The sequence below is a fragment of the Psammomys obesus genome, unplaced genomic scaffold (assembly GCF_907164565.1).
Source record: "Psammomys obesus unplaced genomic scaffold, mPsaObe1.curated_primary_1811, whole genome shotgun sequence".
NCBI lineage: Eukaryota > Metazoa > Chordata > Mammalia > Rodentia > Muridae > Psammomys > Psammomys obesus.
The window spans coordinates 30,477,058-30,502,114 of NW_026596057.1; the positions used below are offsets into that span (position 1 = coordinate 30,477,058).

Here is a 25,057-nt window from a genome sequence, read left to right on the forward strand (position 1 = left end):
TTGGACACAAAGCAAGTTTCAACAAATACAGAAAACTGAAATAACTGTATGCATCCTATCTGACTACAATGAATTGAAGCTGGATATCAACAACAACAGAAACCACAGAAAGCTTACAGCTTCCTGGAAACTGAAGGACTCTCTACCAGATTAAAAAAAAATGTGTCAAGATAGAAATAAATAAAAAAACTAAGACTTTCTAGAATGCAATGAAATGAATATATGTTATACCCAAACTTATAAGACACAACTAAAATGGTACTAAAAGGAAAGGTCATAGCACTAATTGCCTACATGAAAAAATTGGAGAGATCTCATACTAGCAACTTAACAGTACACTTGCAAGCTCTTGGACAAAAAGAAATAAGTACACCCAAGAAATAATCAAACCGAGGGATGAAATCAATAAAATAAAAAGAAAAATAACAATACAGAAAATCAATGAAACAAAGCGTTGGTTCTTTGAGAAAATCAACATGATAGACAAACCCTTAACTCAAAATAACTAAAAGGCAGAGAGAGAATATCCAAATTAACAAAATCAGAAACAAAAATGGGGGTATAACAGACTCCAAGGAAATCTAGAGAATCATAACATACTCCACAAAACTGAAAATTCTAAAAAACAATTTTCACAATAGATATCACTTATCAGAGTTAAATCACGACCAGATACACAATTTAAATAACCACAAAGGAAATAGAAGCAGTCATTAACATTTTCCCATCCAAAATAAAAATGCCTAGGACCAGAAAGTTTTAAGGCAGAATTTACCAGTCTTTCAAAGAGTTATCAACAATACTCCTCAAGTTATCCACAAAACAGAAACAGAAGAAACATTGCTCAGTTCATTTTATCAGGCCACAGTCACCCTATACACAAATCACACAAAGATTCAAAAAAGAAAGAAAATAACAGACCAATTTCTATTATGATCAAAGATGTGAAAATACTCAATAAAATTCTGGCAAACTAAATCCACAAATACATTAAAAACATCATACACCATGATCAAGTAGGTTTCATCTCAGAGATGCAAGGATGGTCCAATATATGCAAGTAAATAAATGTAATCCAACATACAAACAGACTGAAAGGCGAAAACCACATGATCATCTCATTAAAGCAAAAAAGGCCTTTGACAAAATCTAACACCCCTTCATGATAAAAGTCTAGAAAGCTTAGGGATACAAGGGACACAAACAAACATAATAAAGGTTGTTTACAGAAAGCCTATAGCCAACTTCAAATTAAATGGAGAGGAACTCAAATTTAAAAAAAAAATTCATTAAAATCAGGAATAAAACAAGTTTGTGGACTATCTCCATATTTACTCAATATAGTACTTGAAGTTTTACCTAGAGCAATAAGACAACTGAAGGAGATCAGGGGAATACAAACTGATTGGAAGAAGTCAAAGTATCATTTTTTATTATATTATTTTTGGCAGATGATGAGATAGTATACAAAAGTGACACTAAAATTTCCACCAGGGAACTCCAACAGCTGATAAGCACTTAGAGTGAAGTGGTTGGACACAAGGATGACTCAAAAAATTTAGTATCCCTCCTCTATACAAATGACAAATGGACTGAGAAAGAGAACATAGAGGAAACACCTTTCATAATAGCCTCAAATAATATGATATCTTGGGTAACTGTTACCAAGCAAGAAAGAGACTTATACAAAAAGAAAAGAAACAAACAAACAACCAAAAAATATACTTCGTCTTTTAAGAAAAAAATTCAAGAAGATATAAGAAGATGGAAATATCTCCTATGTTCATGGATTGGTAGAATTCACTTAGTAAAAATAGTCATCTTACCCAAAGAACTTTACAGATTTAATTCCAACACAATATTTTTCACAGAACTTGAAAGGATAATTCTCAACTTGATATGGAAAAAAAATCCAGAAGAGCTAAAACAATTCAGAACAATAAAAGAACTGCTGGAGTTATCAGCATCCCTGATTTCAAGTTGCACCACAGAGCTATAGTAATAAAAACTACATGGTACTGGCACACCAATCAATGGAATCAAATTTTAGACCCAGGTATAAAGCCACACACCTATGGACACCTGATTGTAGATAAAGAAGCCACAAATACACACTGGAAAATAGAGAGCATTCAATGAACGGTGCTGGATATCTGCATGTAGAATGAAAATAGATCCACAGTTATCACCCTGCACAAAACGCAAGTTCATGTGGATAAAAGACTCCAAGATAAAATCAGACATACTGAACCTAACAGAAGAGAAAGTGGGAGAAATTAGTCTTTAAGTGCATTGGCACAGATAATGACTTTCTGAACAGAACACTGATAGGCATGGACACTGGTATTAATAATTAATACATAGAACCTCATGAAACTGAACAGCTTCTATAAGATAAAGGACACCAGGCCACAGAGGAAGACAATGCAGCTAGTCCTGATGAGAACGGATAGGCTAGGGTCAGATGGAAAAGGAGGAGGACCTCCCCTATCAGTGGACTTGGGGAGGGCCAAGGGAGAAGAAGATGGAGGGAGAGTGGGATTGGGAGGGGATGAGGGTGGGGGCTACAGCTGGGATACAAAGTGAATAAATTATAATTAATGAAAAGGAAAAATCAGTAGAATTTGAAAAGGTTTTTTACTAACTCTACATCCAATAGAGGTCTAATATCCAAAATATATAAAGAAATCAAGAAAGTAGATATTAAAACCCCAAATGATCCAATTTAAAAATTGGGTACAGATCTAAACAGAAAATTCTCAACAGAGAAATCTCAAGGAGCTTAAGAACACTTAAAGAAATATTCAACATCCTTAGCTCTCAGGAAAATTCAAATCAAAACTACTTTGAGATTCTATCTTACATCTGTGGGAATGACTAAGTCAATTAACACAAGTGAAAGCTCATGCTGGTGAGCATATGGAGCAAGGGAGCACTCCTCCATCACTGTGGAGGATTCAACCTTGTACATCCACTAGGGAAATCTAAACGGCAGTTTCTCAGAAAATTGGGAATCAATCTACCTCAAGATCCAGCTATACCAATCTTGGGCATATAGCCAAAGGACACTCCATCCTACCACAAGGATAATTGTTCAACCTTTTTCACTGTGGCTTTATTCATAATATCAAGTGGAAGTAACCTATATGTCCCTGAGTGAAGTAACCCAGACCCCAAAAAACAAATAAGATATACATTCACTGATAAGTCGAAATTATCCATTAAGTAAACAATAACCAAGCTACAATCTGTAGACCTAGAGAAGTTAGGTAAAGGAAAGGGCTCTAGGGGGGATGGAAGGATCTCCTTGGAAAGGAAAATAGATGTGCAGGTGAACTGAGAACAGGTGGGGGATGGTGTGGGGGCATGAGAATGAGGGAAAGGTACTATGAAGGGAGAGAGTGAGGAGGGACAGTTGGGATTGGGGACAATGGAGGAGTAGTGTGAAAATGTAGTGCAGTGGAAACTTCCAGCAATTTATAAGGGTGATCCTAGTAAGACCTCCTAGTAATGGGGGTCTGAATATGCCATCCCTGGTAGCCAGGCATGTCTCCAAGTGGCAGCACTAGCTGCATTTGTCTGAGTTGTTGACTGGGGCAGTCAGATATCCCAACAACCCAGGCTGATGCAAGGACAGAGGTTCCTCTTGACAAACTGATAGAGGGACCCCATTACCTAAGACAACATCCATACAGCTCATTGAACATAACTATGAATAACATAGTGAAGTTAGCTGCTGCCTGCATGGAGCCTTCACACCTACATTCTAGTCTATTTGAAATAAGAAGGTACTCTAAAGGTCTTCTTCAGGCTACACAAAGAAAAAATGTGAACACAAACCCTGTCACTAAGCCTTCTGACCTATATTCTGTCTTGCCTGCAAGATGTATGGGGCAATGGTGGTACAGAGCTTATGGGTGTGGCCAAACAATGTTTAGTTTAACTTGAATCCATACTGCTAGAGAGAGCTCATGTCAGACACTGCCAGGAACAGGAGACTGAATAGCCCAGAGACATAGGGTAGAACCAAACAAAAGTTAATCAACCAATGAACGAAATGATTTCTAATGACATTCTGTTATACTAGTAGATTGATGCCTTGTCCAGCTGTCATTAGAGAGGCTGCCTCTGGCAACAAATGGGAGTAGGTGCAGAGATCCATAGACACAGATTATGCAGAGAGAGAGAGAGAGAGAGAGAGAGAGAGAGAGAGAGAGAAAATCTAAATTATAAGACTCCATTGGTTCCCTCCCCTCAGAGCTACTGGAATCCCACAGAAGGGGGCAAGGAAAGATTGCTGGAATCAGTGGGGATGGAGGACACCAGGAGAACAGGGACCACTGAATAAACTAATAAAGGCACCTATGGGCTAAAAGAGACTAAACTGGCAAGCACAGGACATGCATGAGTATGTACCAGGTCCTTTTCGTACTTGTTATGGCTGTTAGCTTAGTGTTTTTGTGATACTCCTAACTGAGGGAACAGACATGTCTGCTCTTGGGACTCTTCCTCCTATTGGGTTCCCTTGTCCAGCCTGCCTCAGTGTAAGGGATTTTGCCTTGTCTTATTGTTTTCTGTCTTGTTTTGTCTACTGGAGGTCTACTCATTTCTGAAGGGAGATAGAGGGTCAGTGGATCCACGGGAGAGGAAATGTGGGAGAAGTGGGGGGAGGGAAAACTGTAGTTAAGATGCATTATATGAGAGATGAATCCATTTGAGAGAGAGAAATAGCCAGGTGTGGTGATATATACCTTTAATCTGAGCACTAGGGAGGCAGAGGTAGTCAGGTCGATCAGTTCAAGGCCAGCCTGATCTACAAAGGAAGGTCCAGGAAAGCTAGGACTACAAAGAGAAACCCTGTCTCAAAAAAAAAAAAAAAGAAGGAAGGAAGGAAGGAAGGAAGGAAGGAAGGAAGGAAGGAAGGAAGGAAGGAAGGAAGGGAAGAGGAAAAAAAGAAAAGAAAACTGATATAGAAAATATAGAAAATTAGAACTGTCTACAAAAAGGCACAAACATGAATGTTAACTTTGATTCGGTGTTTCCCACCAACAAGCGCTGGCAATTCTCCTTCACGAACACCCAATTCCGTCTGTCCTGTTTCACGCCTTCTTTGCTACTCTTGTCTACTTCTCTCTAGGAAAACTAACAATCCTCTAAAATAAAAGATCTTCTGGAGGTATCTCCATCCCTGATCTTAAGCTGTACTACAGAGCAACAGTAATAAAAACTGCAGTACTGGCATAGAAACAGAATGGTGGATCAATGGAACCGAACAGAAGAACCAGAAATAAACCCACACACTTACGGACACCTGATCTTTGACAAAGATGCCAAAACCATACAATGGAAAAAAGATAGCATATTCAAAAAATGGTGCTAGTCTAACTGGATGTGTACATGTAGAAAAATGCAATTAGATCCATACTTATCATCCTGCACAAAAATAAAGTCCAAGTGGATCAAAGACCTCAACATAAAACCAGACACATTAAATCGGTTAGAAGAAAAAGTGACAAAGACCCTAGAACTCAGTGATGAAGGAGACAACTTCCTGAACAGAACACCAACAGCACAGGCTCTAAGAGCAACAATCAATAAATGGGACCTCATGAAATTGAAAAGTTTCTGTAAAGCAAAGGACACTGTCATCAAAACAAAACGACTGCCTACAGATTGGGAAAGAATCTTCACCAACCCTTTATCTGACAGAGGGCTAATATCCAGTATATATAAAGAACTAAACAAGCTGAAAAGCAACAAACCAAGTACTGCACTTAAAAAATGGGGAACAGAGCTAAAGAGAGAATTCTCTGTAGAGGAATATCGAATGGCAGAGAAACACTTAAAGAAATGCTAAATGACATTAGCCATTAGGGAAATGCAAAGAAAACGACCCTGAGATTTCACCTTACACCCATCAGAATGGCCAAGATGAAAAACTCAAGTGACACACATGCTGGATAGGCTGTGGAGAAAGGGGAACCCTCCTCCACTGCTGGTGGGAATGTAAACTTGTACAACCACTTTGGAAATCAATCTGGAGCTTTCTCAGACAACTAGGAAAAGCGCTTCCTCAAGATCCAGCCATACCACTCCTAGGCATATATCCAAAAGGGGCTTAAGCACACAATAAGGACATTTGTTCAACCATGTTTGTAGCAGCTTTATTTGTAATATCCAGAAGCTGGAAACAGCCTATATGCCCCTCAACTGAAGAATGGATACAGAAATTGTGGTACATCTACACAATGGAGTATTACTCTGCAATGAAAAATAAGGAAATCATGAAATTTGCAAGTAAATGATAGGAACTGGAAAGGATCATCCTAAGTGAGCTGTCCCAGAAGCAGAAAAACACACACGGTATATACTCACTCACATAGACATATAACATAGGATAAACCTACTAAAATCTGTACATCTAAAGAAACTAATCAAAAGAGAGGACCCTGACTAAAATGCTCAATCCCCACCCCAAAAGGCAAAGAGGAAGGACATCAGAAGAAGAAGAAAACAGGAAACAAGCTAGGAACCTGCCACAGAGGGCCTCTGAAAGGCTCTGCCCTGCAGACTATCAAAGCAGATGCTGAGACTTATGGGCAACCTTTGGGCAGAGTGTAGGGAATCTTATGAAAGAAGTGGGAAATAGTAAGATCTGGAAAGATAGGAACTCCACACGGAGAGCAGAAAATTTGAACACAGGGGTCTTCCCAGAGACTCATACTCCAACCAAGTACCAGGCATGGAGATAACCTAGAACCCCTGCACAGATGTAGCCCATGGCAGCTTAGTGTCCAAGTGGGTTACATAGTAATGGGAAGAGGGACTGCCTCTGACATAATCTGATTGGCCTGCTCTTTGATCACCTCCCCTGAGTGGGGAGCAGCCTTACCAGGCCACAGAAGATGACAATGCAGCCACTCCGGATGAGACCTGATAGATTAAGATCAGAAGGAAGGAGAGGAGGACATCCCCTATCAGTGGACTTGGGGAGGGGCATGCCTGAAGAAAGGGGAGGGAGGGTGGGACCAGGAGGGGAGGAAGGGGGGGCTTGTGGAGGGATACAAAGTGAATAAAGTGTAATTAATAAAAAGAAAAAAAAACAGAAGGAAACTATGATGGCTTCACAAAGTGCTGATATCCCTGTTGCGCCTGACCTGTTTAATGGAGCATTTTGGGAATCTATAAAATATAAATCAGATTCAATCATGTCCGGATAAAACTTCCTAATAACATATTGTTACATGAGTATATGTTATATACACCCCTTATGCCATCAGAGCCCTTTTATCTTCTTTATGCTCTACACAGACCATCTATATAGAGCAACATTCCTTCTTATCAGAGCGAACTTCGGTCTAATCCTAAGAATTGCAAGACTCTTTCTCTCTTCCACAATTTTTTTAATAGCACTCTCTCTACCTTCCTCCTTTCATATCATATGTATTTCTTTCAACTTAGCTAAAGCATCTCAGTAATATATTTTCTGACCAATAAATTCAAACTGGCTAACTAGTCAGTATCTGATATCCTCTGATTTCCATTTACTATATATTTTTCATGTCTTCTGGTTGCTAGCTATTCTATCACTGAAACTGTCAGCTCTATGAAAGTAGTTGAAATTCAGTGTTTGAAGTGATACTTCCTTAAAGAATAAATGATCAATATATTCTGATCACAAGGGTAAAACACTGGCATAGAAAAAAATAGTGCAGATTTAGTGATATAGCGGTACAACTTCACAAAGATGAAGGCAGGTATGTAAAAGCGACAAATTATAGCAACATAGGATAAATGCTATTACTAATATAAAGCCAACATTGGTGACAAAATGCAGCATGTGCAAAACAACATATTGTGAAAAATGTATATAAATGAAGATTTGATGTAAGTAGATATTGACTTGGCATAGCAATATGAGAGACTGGGAAAAGTTTGAGACCAAGAAGCTTTTACAATGTGATACTCAGGAAATGTGATCTCTTATCTTGAGAAGCTGTGATGGCGTTTTTGGTTGTCAACTTGACTACATCTAGAATTAACTAAAACTTAAGTGGCTGGGTGAGGGATTTATTTATTTTTCTTAATTGAAGCATTTGAAGTGGAAAAAAACAATTTCAACTCAGATTTTTTTTTTTTTTTGGTAGAAAGAGTCACATTTAATCTGAACCACACCTTCTGGTGGCAGCCTATTAAAAAAGGACACGAGTCTTTCAGAGGCCCTCTGCGGTAGGCTCCTGTCCTGTCACTTGTTTTCTCCTATGTCCAGTGCACATCCCATCTGTCTTTCTAAGTGAGGATTGATAATCTTACCCCGTGTCCGCTCTCTTGATTATCTTCTTTAGGTGTATAGATTTCATTATGTTTATCATATCTTATAGATCTATATAAGTGAGTATATTCCATGTTTGTCTTTCTCCTTCTGGGATATTTCACTCAGAATGATCTTTTCTAGATCCCACCATTTGCCTGCAAATTTCATGATTTCCTCATTTTTGATTGCTGAATAGTAGTCCATTGTATAAAAATAACACAATTTCTGTATCCATTCCTCCATTGATGGACATCTCGGTTGTTTCCAGACTCTACCTATCAGTGTATCAAGCCAGATACTAAGACTCATAACCAAACTTTTGGCAGAGTGCAGGGAATCATATGAAAGAAGGGGGAGTTAGTATGCTGTGGAGAGGATAGGACCTCCACAAGGACCAAATATATCTGGGCACAGGGGTCTATTCTGAGACTGATACTCCACCAAGGACCATGTATGGAAATAACCTAGAACCTCTGCTTAGATGTAGCCCGTGGTAGCTTAGTAATCAATTGGTTTTTCCTAGTAAGGGGAACAGGGACTATTTCTGACAGGAACTCAATGGCATGCTCTTTGACCTCCCCACCCCCCAAGGGAGGAGCAGTCCTGCTAGGCCACAGAGGAGGACTTTGCATCCAGTCCTGAAGATACCTGATAAAACAGGGTCAGATGAAAGGGGAGGAGGTCCTCCCCAGTCAGTGGACTTGGAAAGGGGCAGGGAGGAGATGAGGGAGAGAGGGTGGGATTGGGAGGGAATGAGGGAGTGGGATACAGCATTAATAAAATGTAACTAATAATAAAAAGAAAAAGAAAAAAAATTAAAAAAAGGACACGAAAGAAGGAAACTGCTCTCTTTGCCTGCTTTCTCCCCTTCTCACTGGTAAGTCCATTCCTTTATAAGCACTAGAGCCTACTTCTTTGAAATTCTGGTATATTCTGAAGAACAGTTGAGCTATGCAGCTTCAATTGAATAACTACAGAATTCTTAAACTTTCCATTGGTAGAAAGACATTGTTGGATTATATGGACCACAACCTACAAGCTATTCTTATAAAGACCCTTATAGATAGACAGACTGACTGACTGACAGATATGGATAGACTTTCATCTATAATTTCTGTTCCTCTAAAGAACCACGGCTAATACGGAAGGTATTAACAGTGAGATAGGCATGTTCCTAGACAAAGGATGGGTGGTGGGTTCACTTTTGGCTTTGTGTACACTCAACAATGAATAGGGTCTATTTAACTGAATTTGTAATAGAGAATGGTAAGTTTATTAGTAACTTATTTTAAACGTCTTTGATTTAAAATACACAATGTTGTACTTTAGAGAGGTGTTTTAGAAAAAAGTATAGTAGACATTATAATTTACAGACACCTCAGCAGACTCTGAAAAAGTACTACAGTTTCCTGCACCTGGCCTAGAAGATGCTGGAAGGGGCTCCTGTGGCCCTACCCTTGACTACTGACTTAATATTCATGGATTCTGGAGGGTTATATACTTATGACTGAGTCCAGCAGGCTCCTATAGATAGCTCCAAATGCATCACCACACAGGTGACCCTGGTTAAATTCAGTGGGTCACAAACTGAAGATGTGAACACTAGAAAGTTTGTGAAGAGATGGGGGGGGCGCTAGGTGACAGGCAGATGAAAGAGGGCTGGGGTAAGGGGAGTTCAGTATTCATGTGTGAAACTGTCTAAGAACAAGTTGAATTAATAAAAAATGTACTCTCTTTGTACATTTGTACATTGACAGGAACTTGTTATATTAAAAAGTAGGGTAAAGACATATTTATATTACCTTATAGAAGATAAGAAAGATTTAGATGAATAATATACAACAAGTTTTCAACTGAAATCTTCCTTGCCATTTTCTCCCTCGAGTGACTTAGCAATTGCATAAGCTGAACTGCTTTTTGTTATGTTTTTTTTTTGTTTTTGTTTTGTTTTGTTTTTTTTTTTGGGGGGGGAGGGCTTTCTATAGAAATTAGAGGTCCTTTACTATTAATCAGATTTCCTAACAGTAATCTACACTGCCAGTCAAGATGGCTTAGAGTCATGGAGAGATCTTAAAGTCACAGATTAAACTTAGATTTTAAGATTAACATGGTAAACTGAGCCATGATCCTAATCTTGGAAAGGACATAGCAAAGGAACCTTTTTTAAACCTTGAATTTAGTAGTTAATAATGTATAAATAAATTTTTCTTATATTAGTATTAAATAAAGGCAAGAGACTTAAAATATGGCCTACTCTTCATAAAGCTGCAGTGTAGAGAAAGTTGGTGATAACAAAATCACGGATATGAAGAATTATTTCTGGGATTCCATCCAAATCTATTATCTAAACAGGAGTTAATCCAAATGGAACCCACTGTCATCTGTCTAAGCTATGTGTTTATTTCATGGTATCATGTAATGTAAGAGGCAAAAGGTTTCTGAGGCTTAGTATTCAAATGTAATTCACTTCACAGATTTGGAAATGGAGGGCCAGAGGGATTTACACGTCAAATGTCAATAAAAAACACAACCCATTAGAGCCTAATCTGGAGACATGAACCCCCCCCCATACACACAAATGCCTTACTAAACACCAAAATTAATACTGACTCTCTATACTCAATAGTCATAATAATGATCATGTAAAGCAGGTAGCCACTGATGCTTTGTTAAGGAAACTTCTTAGCTGAAGGCTAGGCTAGTAGTGCAAGGATGCCGAACACAGGGGACATGTTAATCAAGAGGAGTTTCCGAGAAATATTTTACAACATGGTTACCACAGTACATGATAATTTATAACTTATCTCCATTTGCTGAATGAATTTTGTGTGTGCTTACTACCAAAAACTATGTCAGATTACAGTTAGCCAGCAGAATATGAACATCACATACTGTGTATGTGGACACATATGTGTCTATGCAGATAGGTATCAAACTATAACAATGAATCTATTAAACATTTAATTTTGTCAATTAAAGTTTTCAAATCAAATATGAAACACTACAGTTGAAGTGCAATTAAATAATAAGCTGAAAGGACGTTTAAGGCTCTCTGTGCCTGTCTTAGTTAGGGATTCTTTTGCTGGGACAAAACATGATGGCAAAACGCAATTTTGGGAGGAATGGCGTTGTCTTCCTTTTTTTGCATTGTCTTCCTTTTTTTCACCTTACAGCTTATAGTCCATTATTTAGGAAGTAGGGCAGGGATTCTAGGAAGAAACCTGGGGGTGGGAGTGGATGCAGAGACATTGGAAAAGTGCTATTTACTGACTTGCTCATCCCTCATCCCGGCTTGCTCATCCTGCTTTCTGACAGCACCCAGGAACACCAGCCCAGAGGCAGCTTCATCCACAATGTGTAGGTCCTCGCACATCAATCACTAAGTAAGAAAGTACCCTAGAGCCAATCTTATAAAGGCAACCTCTCAATTGAGGTTCCCTCCTCTCAGACAACCCAGTGTTCTACCATGTTTGAGGTTGACAAAAATCCTAATCAGCACAGCCTTTCTCTACAGCAAAGCCTACAATCATTGCAGCTTGCTTTTGCCTTTCTTTATGTTTTTTTGTCATATTTTTATCATATAGTACAATCATATATAATAAATATAATTTTTTTGCTCATTTGGGTACTATATAAAAGTACTTAACACATACATATGCGCGCTTTGGTGATATTTCATTCATATCATTGGTTTTTACTTTTTAATACAATTCATTTATTTCCCTGCTGTTGTGTCCTACTGCATTACAACTTATTCATTAAAAAGAAAAACCATCCCAGGCTGTGGTGATGGCTCAGCAGCTGAATGTGCTGCTCTTCTAGAGGACCAGCGTCCAGTTCCCAAGATCTACCTGGGGAAGCTCACAATCTCCTCTCATTCCAGATCCAAGGGATCTAATACCCCTTTCCAGCATCTGTGGGCACTGCATGCATGTGAGCATAAATAAATAAAAAACTCCCTTTCTCTTTCTCTACTATTTCATGGCTGAAATATATTATGTGCGGACATAAATCCCTAATTCTTTATTCAAATTGGATATTCTAAACTTTGCAAAGCAATAAAATGGAATATTTCATTTGTTCACGTATGACACTTGCAACTACAGTCTCTGTTCCATTTCCTGCCCTACCTAGTGGGATTGCACGGAATGTGGACATTTTCATTATGCGCTCTAGCTACTGACCTCTGGCCTCATCTATTGTTTGTCTCTATGCACACTGTATTCTGGGTGATTTTTATTTCATATAGCTCTTCAGTTCAAAAAACTCTCTCTACACTTACATCTAACCTACATAGAAATGTTTCCTCTGACTGCAATGATTATACTCTTCTTTTTTTTTTTTTTTTTTGTATACAGAAGTTTATTTAGCAAAGAAAAGTACAGCACAGTCTTGAAAGAGATTAGAGTGAAGTGTATAGTTTCCATAGTTCTGTTGGCTCCACCACTACTTATAGGCTTTACTAGAGAATCCCACAAAGAATTCCGCTAAAACGGAAATCTAATCCATCATGATTAAGGAGGACAAAATGGTCTCCCTACTGCTATATACCACACACCTAGTAAATATGATTATACTCTTCTTTACTGGGATTTTGTTGCACTGTTAAAACAGAGAGATAGAATTTAGTTTGTCAGGTATGGTTAAGTACCTCTACCCCTGAGACATCTCAATAGCCCACAACTCATTTTTAATAATGGGATGTGGTATAGTTTCTTCATAGATAAACAAATACAAAGGAGATGGTAACACCCACCTCAAGCACATATTAGATGACCTTGAGACTGCATGGCTATTGTATAGCACTTAATTTAGTATCAGCTTGGAGACAGGGAGCTCACAGGAACAACTTCATCTCAGGAAATTCAGACATTTCTGTCCTTAAATCATGTATGCCTCTCCTTAAGGTAAAACTTTACTATTTAAAAGACAGTTATATTACCATTAAGTATATTCTAGTCACAGATTATTTTTTAATTTATCAAAGTATAAATAGCATTAATTCCTTGTCATACTGCTTTCCTAATTTGAAGGCAGTTTTCAATTTGGTGGCATATTCTCCACTGACAGTTAGTCTGGTGTTTCCCAAAGGTGCTGCATGTTTGGATCCTAGCCCTGAACTGCTTACAACACAGTGTGGGTGTGAGTACATGCTGCAGTTATCAAGTTAGCTTTACACTCAAAATTGGAATAAGAAAACCAAGTCCTAATAAGTAAGTATAGATCATGTAAACAGGAACTAAGAATAACTAACGTAAGAAAGAGACTTGTGATTGCACAGTACAAACAAACAATAACCACTTGTCCCAAGGCTATTCTATCTGACCCTCACCTATCAGGTCTCAATAGGACTGCTTGCATTGTCTTCCTCTGTGGCCTGGCAAGGCTGCACCCTCCATGGGAGGTGATCAGAGAGACTGTCACTGAGTTCATGCCAGAGAAAGCCCCTGCTTCCCTTACTAGGGACCACACTTGGATACTGAGTCTATGGGCTACAGCTGAGCCGGGGTTTTGGGTCCTCTCCAAGCATTGTTTGCAGAGCTCCCAGGGCGCAGGTTTTTGATTTTTGTTTTTGTTTGTTTGTTTGTTTGTTTTGGGCTCTGTTGCTCTCCTTTTGGAGCTCCCGTTTCCTCCAGGTCTTTCTATCTCCGCCTTCTTTCATAAAATTCCATGCCCTCGGCTCAAAGTTTGACTAAGAGTCTCAGCATCTGCGTGGATACCTTGATCAGTAGAGTCTTTTTGACTAAGAGTCTCAGCATCTGCGTGGATACCTTGATCAGTAGAGTCTTTCAGAGGCCCTCTGTGGTAGGCTCCTATCCTATTCTCTGTCTTCTGCTTCCAACGTCTATTGCATTTGCCCTTCTGAATGAGGATTGATCATCTTCCCGAGGGTCTTCCTTATTGTTTAGCTTCTTTAGGAGTATAGATTTTAGTATGTTTATCCTATATTATATGGCTAATAGCCACTTATGAGTGAGCATATACCGTATGTCTTTCTCCTTCTGGGATACCTCACTCAAGATGATCATTTTTAGTTCCCACCATTTGCCTGAAAATTTCATGATTTCCTTGTTTTTAATTGCTGAGTACTATTGCATTGTGTAAATGTACCACAATTTCTGTATCTATTCCTCCTTTGAGAGACATCTGGGTTGTTTCCAGATTCTGGCTATTACGAATAAAGCTGCTACAAACATGGTTGAGGAAAGTCCTTGTTGTGTATTTGAGCATCTTTTGGATATATGCCTAGGAGTGGTATAGCTGTATCTTGAGGAAGCGCTATTCCTAACTGTCTGATAAACCGCCACATTGATAAAGTGGCTGTACAAGTTTACATTCCCACCAGCAGTGGAGGAGGGTTCCCAATTCTCCACAACCTCTCCAGCATATGTTGTCACTTGAGTTTTTGATCTTAGCCATTCTCAAGGGTGTAAAGTAAAATCTTGGGGTTGTTTTGATTTGCATCTCCCTAATGGCTAAGGATGTTGAACATTTCTTTAAGTGTTTCTCTGCCATTCGATATTCCTCAGAATTCCCTGTTTAGCTCTGTACCCCATTTTTTAATTGGATTCCTTGGTGTGTTGATGTTTAACCTAAGTTCTTTATATATTCTGGATATTAGCCCTCCCTCAGATAAAGGGTTGGTAAAGATCCTTTCCCAATCTGTAGGCTGTTGTTTTTTTCTGACAACAGTATCCTTTGCTTTACAGAAGCTTTTCATTTTTGTGATTTTTATATAATTACATCATTTCTCTCTTCCCTTTCCTCCCTCCACAACCTCCCATATGGCCCTCTTTGGTGTCTTTAAAACTCATAGCCTCTTTTCTGAGACTGATACTCCAACCAAGGATCATTCATGGAGAAAACCTAGAACCTCTGCACAGATGTAGCCCATGGCAGCTCAGTGTCCAAGTTGGTTTCCCTAGAAGGGAAACAGGGACTGTCTCTGACATGAACTCAGTGGCTGGCTCTTTGATCACCTCCCCCCTCAGGGGGGTACAGCCTTGCCAGGCCACAGAGGAAGACAATGCAGTCAGTCCTGATGAGACCTGATAGACTAGGATCAGAAGGAAGGGAAGGAAGACCTCCCCTATCAGTAGACTGGGGGAGGAGCATGGGTGGAGAAGAGGGAAGGAGGGTGGGATTGGGAGGGGAGGAGGGAGGGAGCTACAGGTAGGATACAAAGGGAATAAACTATAATTAATAAAAATAAAAAAATTAATAGCTTCTTTTTTCACTAATTGTTGTTATACACACACACAAACACACACACACTCCTAAATATAGCGTACCTGGTCTATACAGTATTACTCTCATATATATATTTTAGGGATGACCTTTCATACTAGACTACAAATTGGTGTGCTCCGCCCTGGAGAGGGACATCCCCTCTCATGCCTCCAATCCCTCCACCTCCTCCCCTGGCTCGGCTGGCAACATTCCTTAGAATGTCATCAGCATATAGCTCTACCACAGGAATACAAGGCATTCTTCTGTTTACCACATAAACAGAACTTCCTGATTCAGAAATAACTTTTTTTAGGACATTGATTTTTAACCTGGATGTAGTTTTAGGGTGGCAGAAATGTGTTGAATGTCAGTGTTCTCTGTACAGACCCAATATGTTTAGTGTCAGTCTTACCTGTTTAAACAGCTGCAGGTTAACTGCAGTCTCCAGGAACTGCTTCATTACACTGGAGCGGGGCTTTACAAAGCTCTCCTCACAGAAGGTGATGGGCTCACCCTAGATAGACACAAAGATTTTCAGGGACATCAATAAAGGGTCAGTCAGAGAGAAGCAGTTTCTTCAGGAGACACATTGAGAGTCACAAGGGGACATGAGATTAAAAAAAAAAAAATCAACCAACCAATCCTACATATATCCCAACCTAGTAGGATTAATCCTGAACTGAAAATCCTGTGCAACAGGCCTCCTCTCAGGAACTGCTGATGCTCTGAAAATCACTCAATTTCACTCAGAAAAGAGCAAGTTGCTTAAATGCAAAGATTTGACACTGTTAGCTTGAGTTTTTAAGAATAAAACTAACGTGTATATTTAAAAAACTTGAAAATGTCTACAATTACTTTTCTTGCTGATTGGATAACATTCTTTTATTCGCATCATATTTATTCATCTTTTTTGTTATGTGTGAGTGTTTTGCCTGCATGTATGTATGCTTGATGCCTTTGGAAGTCAGAAGAGAGCATGAGATACTCTGTACTGGAGTGTCAGGTGGTTGTGAACTATCACGTGGGTGCTAGGAATCGACACTGGGCCCTCTGCAAGAGCAGCTGGTGCTCCTAACAGTTGAACCACCTCTCCAGCTCCACAACGTTCCTGCTGTAAAGCTGGCTGCCTCTTTTTGTCCCTCATATTATACACATTCACTGGTTGGTATTCAAATAATAGGAGTTTTTATAATTGTCTTCTCTTCATGACTGAAAACACAGTCCTGGCTCAATATTATGGGTTAGGTTCTGCTTGGCAACTGCCTTCATGTTAGCAGTCACATCTCTGAAGTGCCTGATGGGTCCTCTACTAGATGTTACTGTGTCGTCAACAAGGACTTTACACCCTACAGATGACGCTTGCTCCAGTTACGCTCAGATAGCACAGAATCGTCCGTTGCTGGATGATTCCTCCTAATTCCTCTCCAGCACTTCAACAGTCCAATGTCTTTATTTGACATATGTACAGGTCAATGATTGTATTTTATGTTCAAAATTTAAGTGAAGACTCATGACAATTCATTCAATAGAATGAATTTTGTGGCAATTCTTGTGTTGAAGTAAACAGTTAAAAAGCATGCTTGAACTCTCAAAACTATCAATTACAACATAAGTGTTAAAGAGACTCAGTACTCTGATTATAGGAATCTATAAGTAAAATACTAAAAATTGGCCCTAGCATGTACAAAAGTAAGAACTAATAACAATGTGATTCAATTGCTGTCATTTCTCATGGAATTAATGACATTATCCAACTACCTTTTCAAATAAATCAGCTACAGTCTCATGCAGGCAGTATATGAAACATAAAAATTAGATGGAATCAAAGATTCAGTGTCTATGAATTTGCCCGTAGTTTGCCACATTTGAAGTGCTCAGCCTTTGCTCATGACTAGTGCTAGAAGAGAGCATGTGTTTAGATTTCCTTCAACATAAAGTCTTCTTGGGCAGCCTTGCTAGGAAAGAGAGATAATGCAAACAGTGAGGGGAGGCTAAAATAATCTATCAAGTGGTGTCACCCACCAACATTCTCAGGACAATGACCCATCACAAAAATTATATCATATGCTTTATTGTTATTTTTGACAGAAAGAGCTATACAGGATTTTTGAATCATTCATTTCACAACCTGGATGGGTTTACACAAATACACTTAGGGTAAATGAAGTGGGCCACATTTACTACTCAAGATGAAACAAACAAAAGCAAACAAGGCAATCCTGTTAAAGACAGAATCTACTGTAGTCACATTAATAGAGCCAGAATCAAAGCACTTACACCGGAAATAGAACAAATACTGAATAAGTGAACAAACGAACGAAAAAAATGAATCAAGCTGAAGGTTCATAATTATTATTTAGTACAACTTCTTAAAAATGTATTCTTTGAGAACTTTGCATATCTGGAACCAAAGCAAAGGGTACTTGATGACAATACTTTAGCCATCAAAGAATCCGAACTCATTTTAAAATCTTTCGTTTAAAATGAGAGTGTCAAAAAATAAAAATAAAAAATAAAAATAAAAATGAAATGAGAGTGTCTGAAAGAGGAAGGCCTGAACACAGAAAGCTGCTACAGGGGTATCTTGCCCAGAGACACCTAGGGAATTGTTTTGCCAGGTTCAGTCATGCAGGTACTCAGAGATCACTGCCCCAGTGGCTCATAGGTTCCCAGATATATGTTATCCTGGCAGCAAAAATGGGTGTCAACTTAGTATGCTAACCATTTTCAAGATGGTTCTTCCTCTCAGTGAATTCCTTCAGGAAATGCTTCCACAAACACACTAAAAAGTATGTCTCACTAGCTGTTCCTTAATTGGATCAAGTTGACAAAGTTAACTAGGCTACAAATAAACATTCCTAAACATCTGAGACAGTGTCTTGCTATGTAGTCCTGGCTGTTAGCCTGCAACTTTGTGTAGATAAGACTAGCCTCAAACTATTGATGATCTTCCTGCTTCTAGCCTCTGTAGGTCTGGGATTACAGAAGTATATCACCCTACACGGCTTCAATCACAAAACTTTTAAAAGCAATGCCTACTCAGCGAATTCATAGTTAAAGTCCGTCAGACAGTTCTTCCTTTCCAACTGTATGCTAGACAACAGAGGACACCCAAACATATTTCTGAAAAGAAATAAGATCATGAAGTTTTGACAACTTCTATACTTGGTCCTTCTCTATTTTATGTCTAGAAAAATATATCAAAGATATAGGTCAAACATATAAATGACCAAATAAGTCCTAAAATAAAAACAAACAAGCAGAACAGAACACCATCAGCACAGGCTCTAAGAGCAACAATCAATAAACGGGACCTCATGAAACTGAAAAGCTTCTGTAAAGCAAAGGACACTGTTGTCAGAACAAAACAACAGCCTACAGATTGGGAAAAGATCTTTACCAGACCTACATCTGACAAGGGCTGATATCCGGTATATATAAAGAACTAAAGAAGTTTAAAGGCAATAATTCAAGCAATCCAATTAAAAAATGGGGTATAAAGCTAAACAGAATTCTCTGTAGAAGAATACAGAATCGCAGAGAAACACTTAAAGAGATGCTCAACATCCTTAGTCAGCAGAGAGATGCAAATGAAAACGACCCTGAGATTTCACCTTACACCCAACAGAATGGCTAAGATCAAAAACTCAAGTGACTACACATGCTGGAGAGGTTGTGGAGAAAAGGGAACCCTCCTCCATTGCTGGTGGGAATGTAAACTTGTACAACCACTTTGGAAATCAATCTGGTGCTTTCTCAGACAATTAGGAATACTGCTTCCTCAAGATCCAGCTATACCACTCCTAGGCAAAAGATGCTCAAATACACAACAAGGACATTTGCTCAACCATGTTTGTAGCAGCTTTATTCGTAATTGCCAGAACCTAGAAACTACCCAGATGCCCCTCAATGGAGGAATGGATACAGAAATTGTGGTACTTTTACACAATGGAATACTACTCAGCAATTAAAAACAAGGAAATCATGAAATTTTCAGGCAAATGGTGGGATCTAAAAAAGATCATCCTGAGTGAAGTATCCCAGGAGCAAAAAGACACACACAGTATATACTCACTTATAAGTGGGTAGTAGACCTATAAGATAGGATAAACATACTAAAATCTGTACACCTAAAGAAGATAAACAAGAAAGAGGACCTGGGGTAAGATGATCAATTCTCATCTAGGAAGACAAAGGGGATCGACATTGGAAGTAGGAGAAAACAACTAACAGGACAGGAGCCTACCGCAGAGGGCCTCTGAAAGACTCTACCTAGCAGTGTATCAAAGCAGATGCTGAGACTCATAACTAAACCTTCAGCAGAGTGCAGGAAATCATATGAAAGAAGGGGGAGTTAGTATGACCTAGAGGGGACAGGAGCCCCACAAGGACCAAATATATCAGGGCACAGGTGTCTTCTATGAGACTGTTTCTCCAACCAAGGTCCATGCATGGATATAACCTACAACCCCTGCTCGGATATAGCCCATGGTAGCTCAGTACCCAAGTGGGTTTCTAGTAAGGGGGACAAGGATTATGTCTGACATGAACTCAAGGACTGACTCATTGAGCTTACCCTCCCCCCAAGGGAGAAGCAGCCTTGCTAGGCCACAGACAAGGACATTACAGCCAGTCCTGAAGATGCCTGATAAGCTAGGGTCAGATGGAAGGGGAGGAGGACCTCCCCTATCAGTGGACTTGGAATGGGGCAAGGAGGAGATGAGGAAGGGAGGGTGGGATTGGGAGGGAAAGGGGGGACTATGGTTGGGATACAAGTTAATGATCTATGATTAAAATTAAAAAACAAACAAACAAACAAACAAGCAAACACTTCCAGTGAATTACATATTGGCTAATATACGAAGATAATATCTGTGGTGGTTTGAAGGTGAGTGGTCCCAGAGGCTCATATATTTGAATACTTGTTCTCCTGTTGGTTGAACTGCTTGGGAAAGATTGGGATGTATGACCTTGTTGGGGGAGGTGTGTCACTAGGGTGGGCTTTGAGATTTCAAAAGAATCATGTAATTCCTAGTATACTCTCTCTGTATCTTATGGTTGTGGATCAAGTTATGACCTCTCATCTATTCCTCATTCTACCATCAGGGACTCTAACCCTCTGAAACTGTAAGCAAAATTAAATTGTTTCTTTTATAAGTTTCCTTGGTCATGGTGTTTTTGTTACAACTATAAAAACTAAGACAGAAATTGGGACCGGGGAGGGGGAACATGACAGGCCTGACAATGCTGTTTTTGGAGTAAAGTAGAAGACTATGGGACCTGTACTAGGAAAGTGGTTGAATACTATAATAGAACATCCTAGTAGGAGACAGAAAGACAGTAACACTGTGGACAATAACAATATGGATTATGGAGTCTCAGCTCAAGAGGTTTCAGAGGGGAACAATATCAGCTGCACTAGAGACATGATATTTTGGCAAACAATGTGTCTGCTTTCTGCCTTTGTCCTAGGAATTTACTTGTGATTAAACTGAAAGTAATGAACTCACTTTCTTGATAGTGGTGATTTCAAAACAGCCTAATACTGAATCATCTTGATCTACAACATAAGGTGCATGGCGGGGGGGGGGGGGGGCAGGAATAGGCATGGGCAGGAGGAGGAATTGCATGAGTCTTTTGAAACCTCAGTGTCTGTTTGTGACAGCTATTACTAATTACATTTACATGGGGCTACAATGAAAAAGAACAAGTGGAGAAAAACAACAACAAACAACAACAGAAAATATACAGCTTAAAGAGAAAATAAGCAGCAGAAAATTTAATGTTGGCGCCAAAGTTTGTGTGGAAAAGACTGAGAAGACTAATGAGTAGCCTGATCTGAATTGGAGAATAGAAAATGGTAAACTCAGGACAATACCCTACCCACCCGGCTAAGTTTCCAGTTTGTGAAAAGAAAAAGCCAAAGAAATGTTCTGCTCTAAAAAAGAAACAAACAAACAAAAATCTGACAAAACAAAGCTGTATGGATGTGACTCAAGGGTGCCAGGGTTCACCTCATGTTGGTAGTCAACCTTGACAGTGTCCATCACATGGTTCTAGGCTTTAGAATCATGAAAGAGTCAAGCAACCTCCTTTGGACCCTTTTTATTACTTATCTTCTTTGTGTCTATGGATTATAGCATGGTTATATGGCTAATATCCACTTATAAGTAAGTACATACCGTGTGGTCTTTCTGGGTCTGGGTTACCTCACTCAGGATGATCTCTCTAGTTCCATCCATGTGCATGCAAATTTCATGATGCCCATGTTTTTAATAGCTGAGTAGTATTTCACTGTATAAATGTACCACAGTTTATCCATTTGTCTGTTGACGGACAAGTAGGTTGTTTCTAGTTTCCTGGCTATTATGAATAAAGCTACTAGGAACCTAGATAAGTAAATGCTCTTGGGGTATGATGGAGCATCTTTTGTGTATATGCCCAGAAGTGGCATTGCTGGGTCTTGCCTGCTTTTGGATCACTTCTACCTAGTGGGGCTACCTTTCCTGGTCACAGTGGAAGAGGATGCACTCAGGCTGATGTGACTTTGATGTGTTGGGGTGGGTGGATACGGTGGGCTCCCCTTTTCTGAGAAGGGGAGTGGGAAAGGGAGAAGAGGGTCGGAGGATGAGACTAGGAGGATAGGAGGGCAGGGTCTATGTTCATGATGTAAAGTGAATAAATATATAAATTTATATTTAAGAATCATGAAAGATATATGAGTAATGGTATTATGGAATCTTTGTTCATGGTTAAGAAGAGCCACTGATGCCAGGCACATGGCAGGGGAGTCCCTGAATGCAGGCCCTAAGAGGCCACTGCATGAAGCTATGAGATTCCTGGTTTGTGCTGGAAAACCTAAGATATTACAGGTGCCAGGGCCATGCAATATCTGTCAGTGAAAGATGCATAGAAGAAGTGGAACCATCAGGAGAGAGAAAGTATGTTTCAGGCAGCAAAGCTGGAAGAGTGGAACCATGTAAATCCTTTGACATCAGGAATGAAACAACAGGATTTGGATTTTTATTATTAGGTTTCAGTCTTGCATTGGTCCGGTATTTCCTCATATGCCCAGATTTATTCCTTTTGGAATGGTGAAATATATTCTGTGCTACTGTATGTTAAAAGTATACAACATGACATGTTGTTTTATGGTGGGTTAAAGTTAAGGGATTCTCTTGAGTGTCAAAAGTGACTTTGGACTTTTAAATTGTGTTGAGTCTGTGAAAAGCTATGGAGATTTTTAAAGCTGACCTAAATGTATTTTGTATTATGATATGGCCACGAGCCTAGAAGGCCAGGAAGTGGAATGTGGTGGTTTGATTGGGAATGGCACCAAACAACCACATATTTGAATGTTTGGTCCCTAGTTGGTAGAAGTGTTTTGGAAGGATTAAGAAGTGTGGCCCTGTTGTAGGAGCTGTGTAACTGGGGAAAAGGCCTTGAGATGTTAAAAGACTAATGTAATCCCCACTTCTCTCTCAGAGTCATGGTTAAGGATCAAGATGTGGGCTCTCAGCTGGCTCTTTGTTCTACCATCATGGACTCTAATCCTTTGAAACCATAAGACCAATTAAACAATTTCTTTTATAAGTTGTTTTTGTCTCAGTGTTTTGTTACAGGAATAGAATGTATTTTATTTATAATAAGAAAAAGAAATTTTCTTAATAAACATTTAATAAATAGTAAAAGTTACTCCTCATGAAGAGAAAACAAAGAAAATTTATATATCTGTACTGATGATTATTTAAAAGTTAAGTTTTCATTCAATGATTGGCAGGGAATCATAAAGGCATGTAAATAATAATACTCTCCCTGGATCCCAAAATATATCAGAGTAGAAAAAAAAGGAGGAAGTAATATCATGGAAATTTTTGTAAGTGAAATAAATAAATTCAAGTAAAGTGTGACTTATTAATAGGAAAAATACTTTATGATAAATTCATATATTTCAACAGGCACTGGAAATAAGGCTTTTGAGATGTTTGGATTCTGAGGCACAGAAATCGTTATGCCCCTATTGTTGAGTGAAACACTAATGAATAAATGCTGAACTCACATATCAAAGGCAATTCATGTTAGTGTTGAGATACATTATATTTGTTTGTTTTTAGACAGGATTTCTCTGTGTAGCCTTGGCTGTCCTGAACTCACTTTGTAGACCAGGCTAGCCTTAAACTCATAGAGATCTGCCTGCCTATGCCTTCCTGAGTGCTGGGATTACAGGATTGTGCCACTGTGCCCTACTGGGATACACTATCTTACCCAGCACCCAACATGATGACAACCTGAATCATTTAAAAGCATAATCCTTTACTTCAACTTACTCATTTCTTCACATTTGAAGTCTCCCACAAATTTAAAAACTGAATTTTAGTTTATAAAAAGAAGTATTTAAACACAGCAAAAATATCAAGGGAAATGGTATGTTTAGCTTCCTTCCTTCCTTCCTATTTCAAAAACTGATTTCAGTAAATCTCTTAACTAAAAAATAATTTTGTCCTTCAAGCTCACCTTTCTTTGAGTTGAGTTAGTTAAAGAATAATGTACTTAAGTGTATTTAGATGGTTCCATTCTTTCAAAGAATGAGATAAAGACCTTCATATAAATTATGTATGAGGTACAATATTTAAAATTCTATAATACCTTCTAATGTACATATGTTTCAGAAAGACTACAATGTGCTATGATTGAGATAAGTCTCCCCCAATACCTACATTTTAAAGGCATAGACTTTAGTCCATGAAAACAATGAAGACTGAGAAGATGTGGAAGCCTAGTAGAAGGTTTTCTGTTCATTTGAGACATGCTAATGATTAGGACATAAAGATCCTATCCCCTTCTTCCTATTCTCCTCTTCATGTCCCAGTCATTACATGTGGAATTTTATCCCCCAACATGATCCCTGTCATCTGGGACTGTCACACCAGACTCCCCAAAGCAACAGGTCCACCTTCACCCTTTCCATACACTTAAGCCTCCCAGACTGCAAAATAGACCTTTTCTTTTAATAAAAAATAGACCTGAAAAGAAAATACAGGAGGTGTATATATATATATGCCTGGTATAATTTAATTATTTAATTGGATAAATATAAATATATATATATTTATCCAATTAAAAACTCCTTCCGATAAAGTGTAATTAATAATAATAAAAAAATTAAAAAAAAAAACTCCTTCCAAAAGCTCAAAAAATTTTGAAATGCTCAAGAGCTACACTATGGGAATCACTAAGTCAGAAGACAGGTTAGAGAGTATATTCCACATTCATATGTGTTATTTGCTAATAATATTCAATAGGTCTGTACATCAAATGTGTAAGACAGACCAGGGGCATATAAAAATTCTTCCTTTCTACAGACGAAGGTATAATTCTATCAATGGCAGGCCTACGTATTACTTCTTATTAATCCAATGTATTTAACCCTTATCATATACACATCTGGGCCAGGGACAGATCCTTGCCACCAACCCCAAGAACCTGAGGCTAAATCTGCAGGGCTCATACCGC

The 25,057-nt window shown here is 38.8% G+C and overlaps 1 protein-coding gene across 3 annotated transcripts in view; it reads right to left on the reverse strand.

The window, feature by feature from the left end:
- The window catches only part of Dennd1b (DENN domain containing 1B), a 227,737-nt gene that overhangs the window by 50,932 nt on the left and 151,748 nt on the right, over positions 1-25,057 (reverse strand). For all 3 annotated transcript variants that reach the window (XM_055624574.1, XM_055624573.1, XM_055624576.1), the window contains one exon: positions 15,957-16,058. In XM_055624574.1, the coding sequence (XP_055480549.1) occupies positions 15,957-16,058 (102 nt within the window). The remainder of the gene's footprint in view (positions 1-15,956; positions 16,059-25,057) is intronic.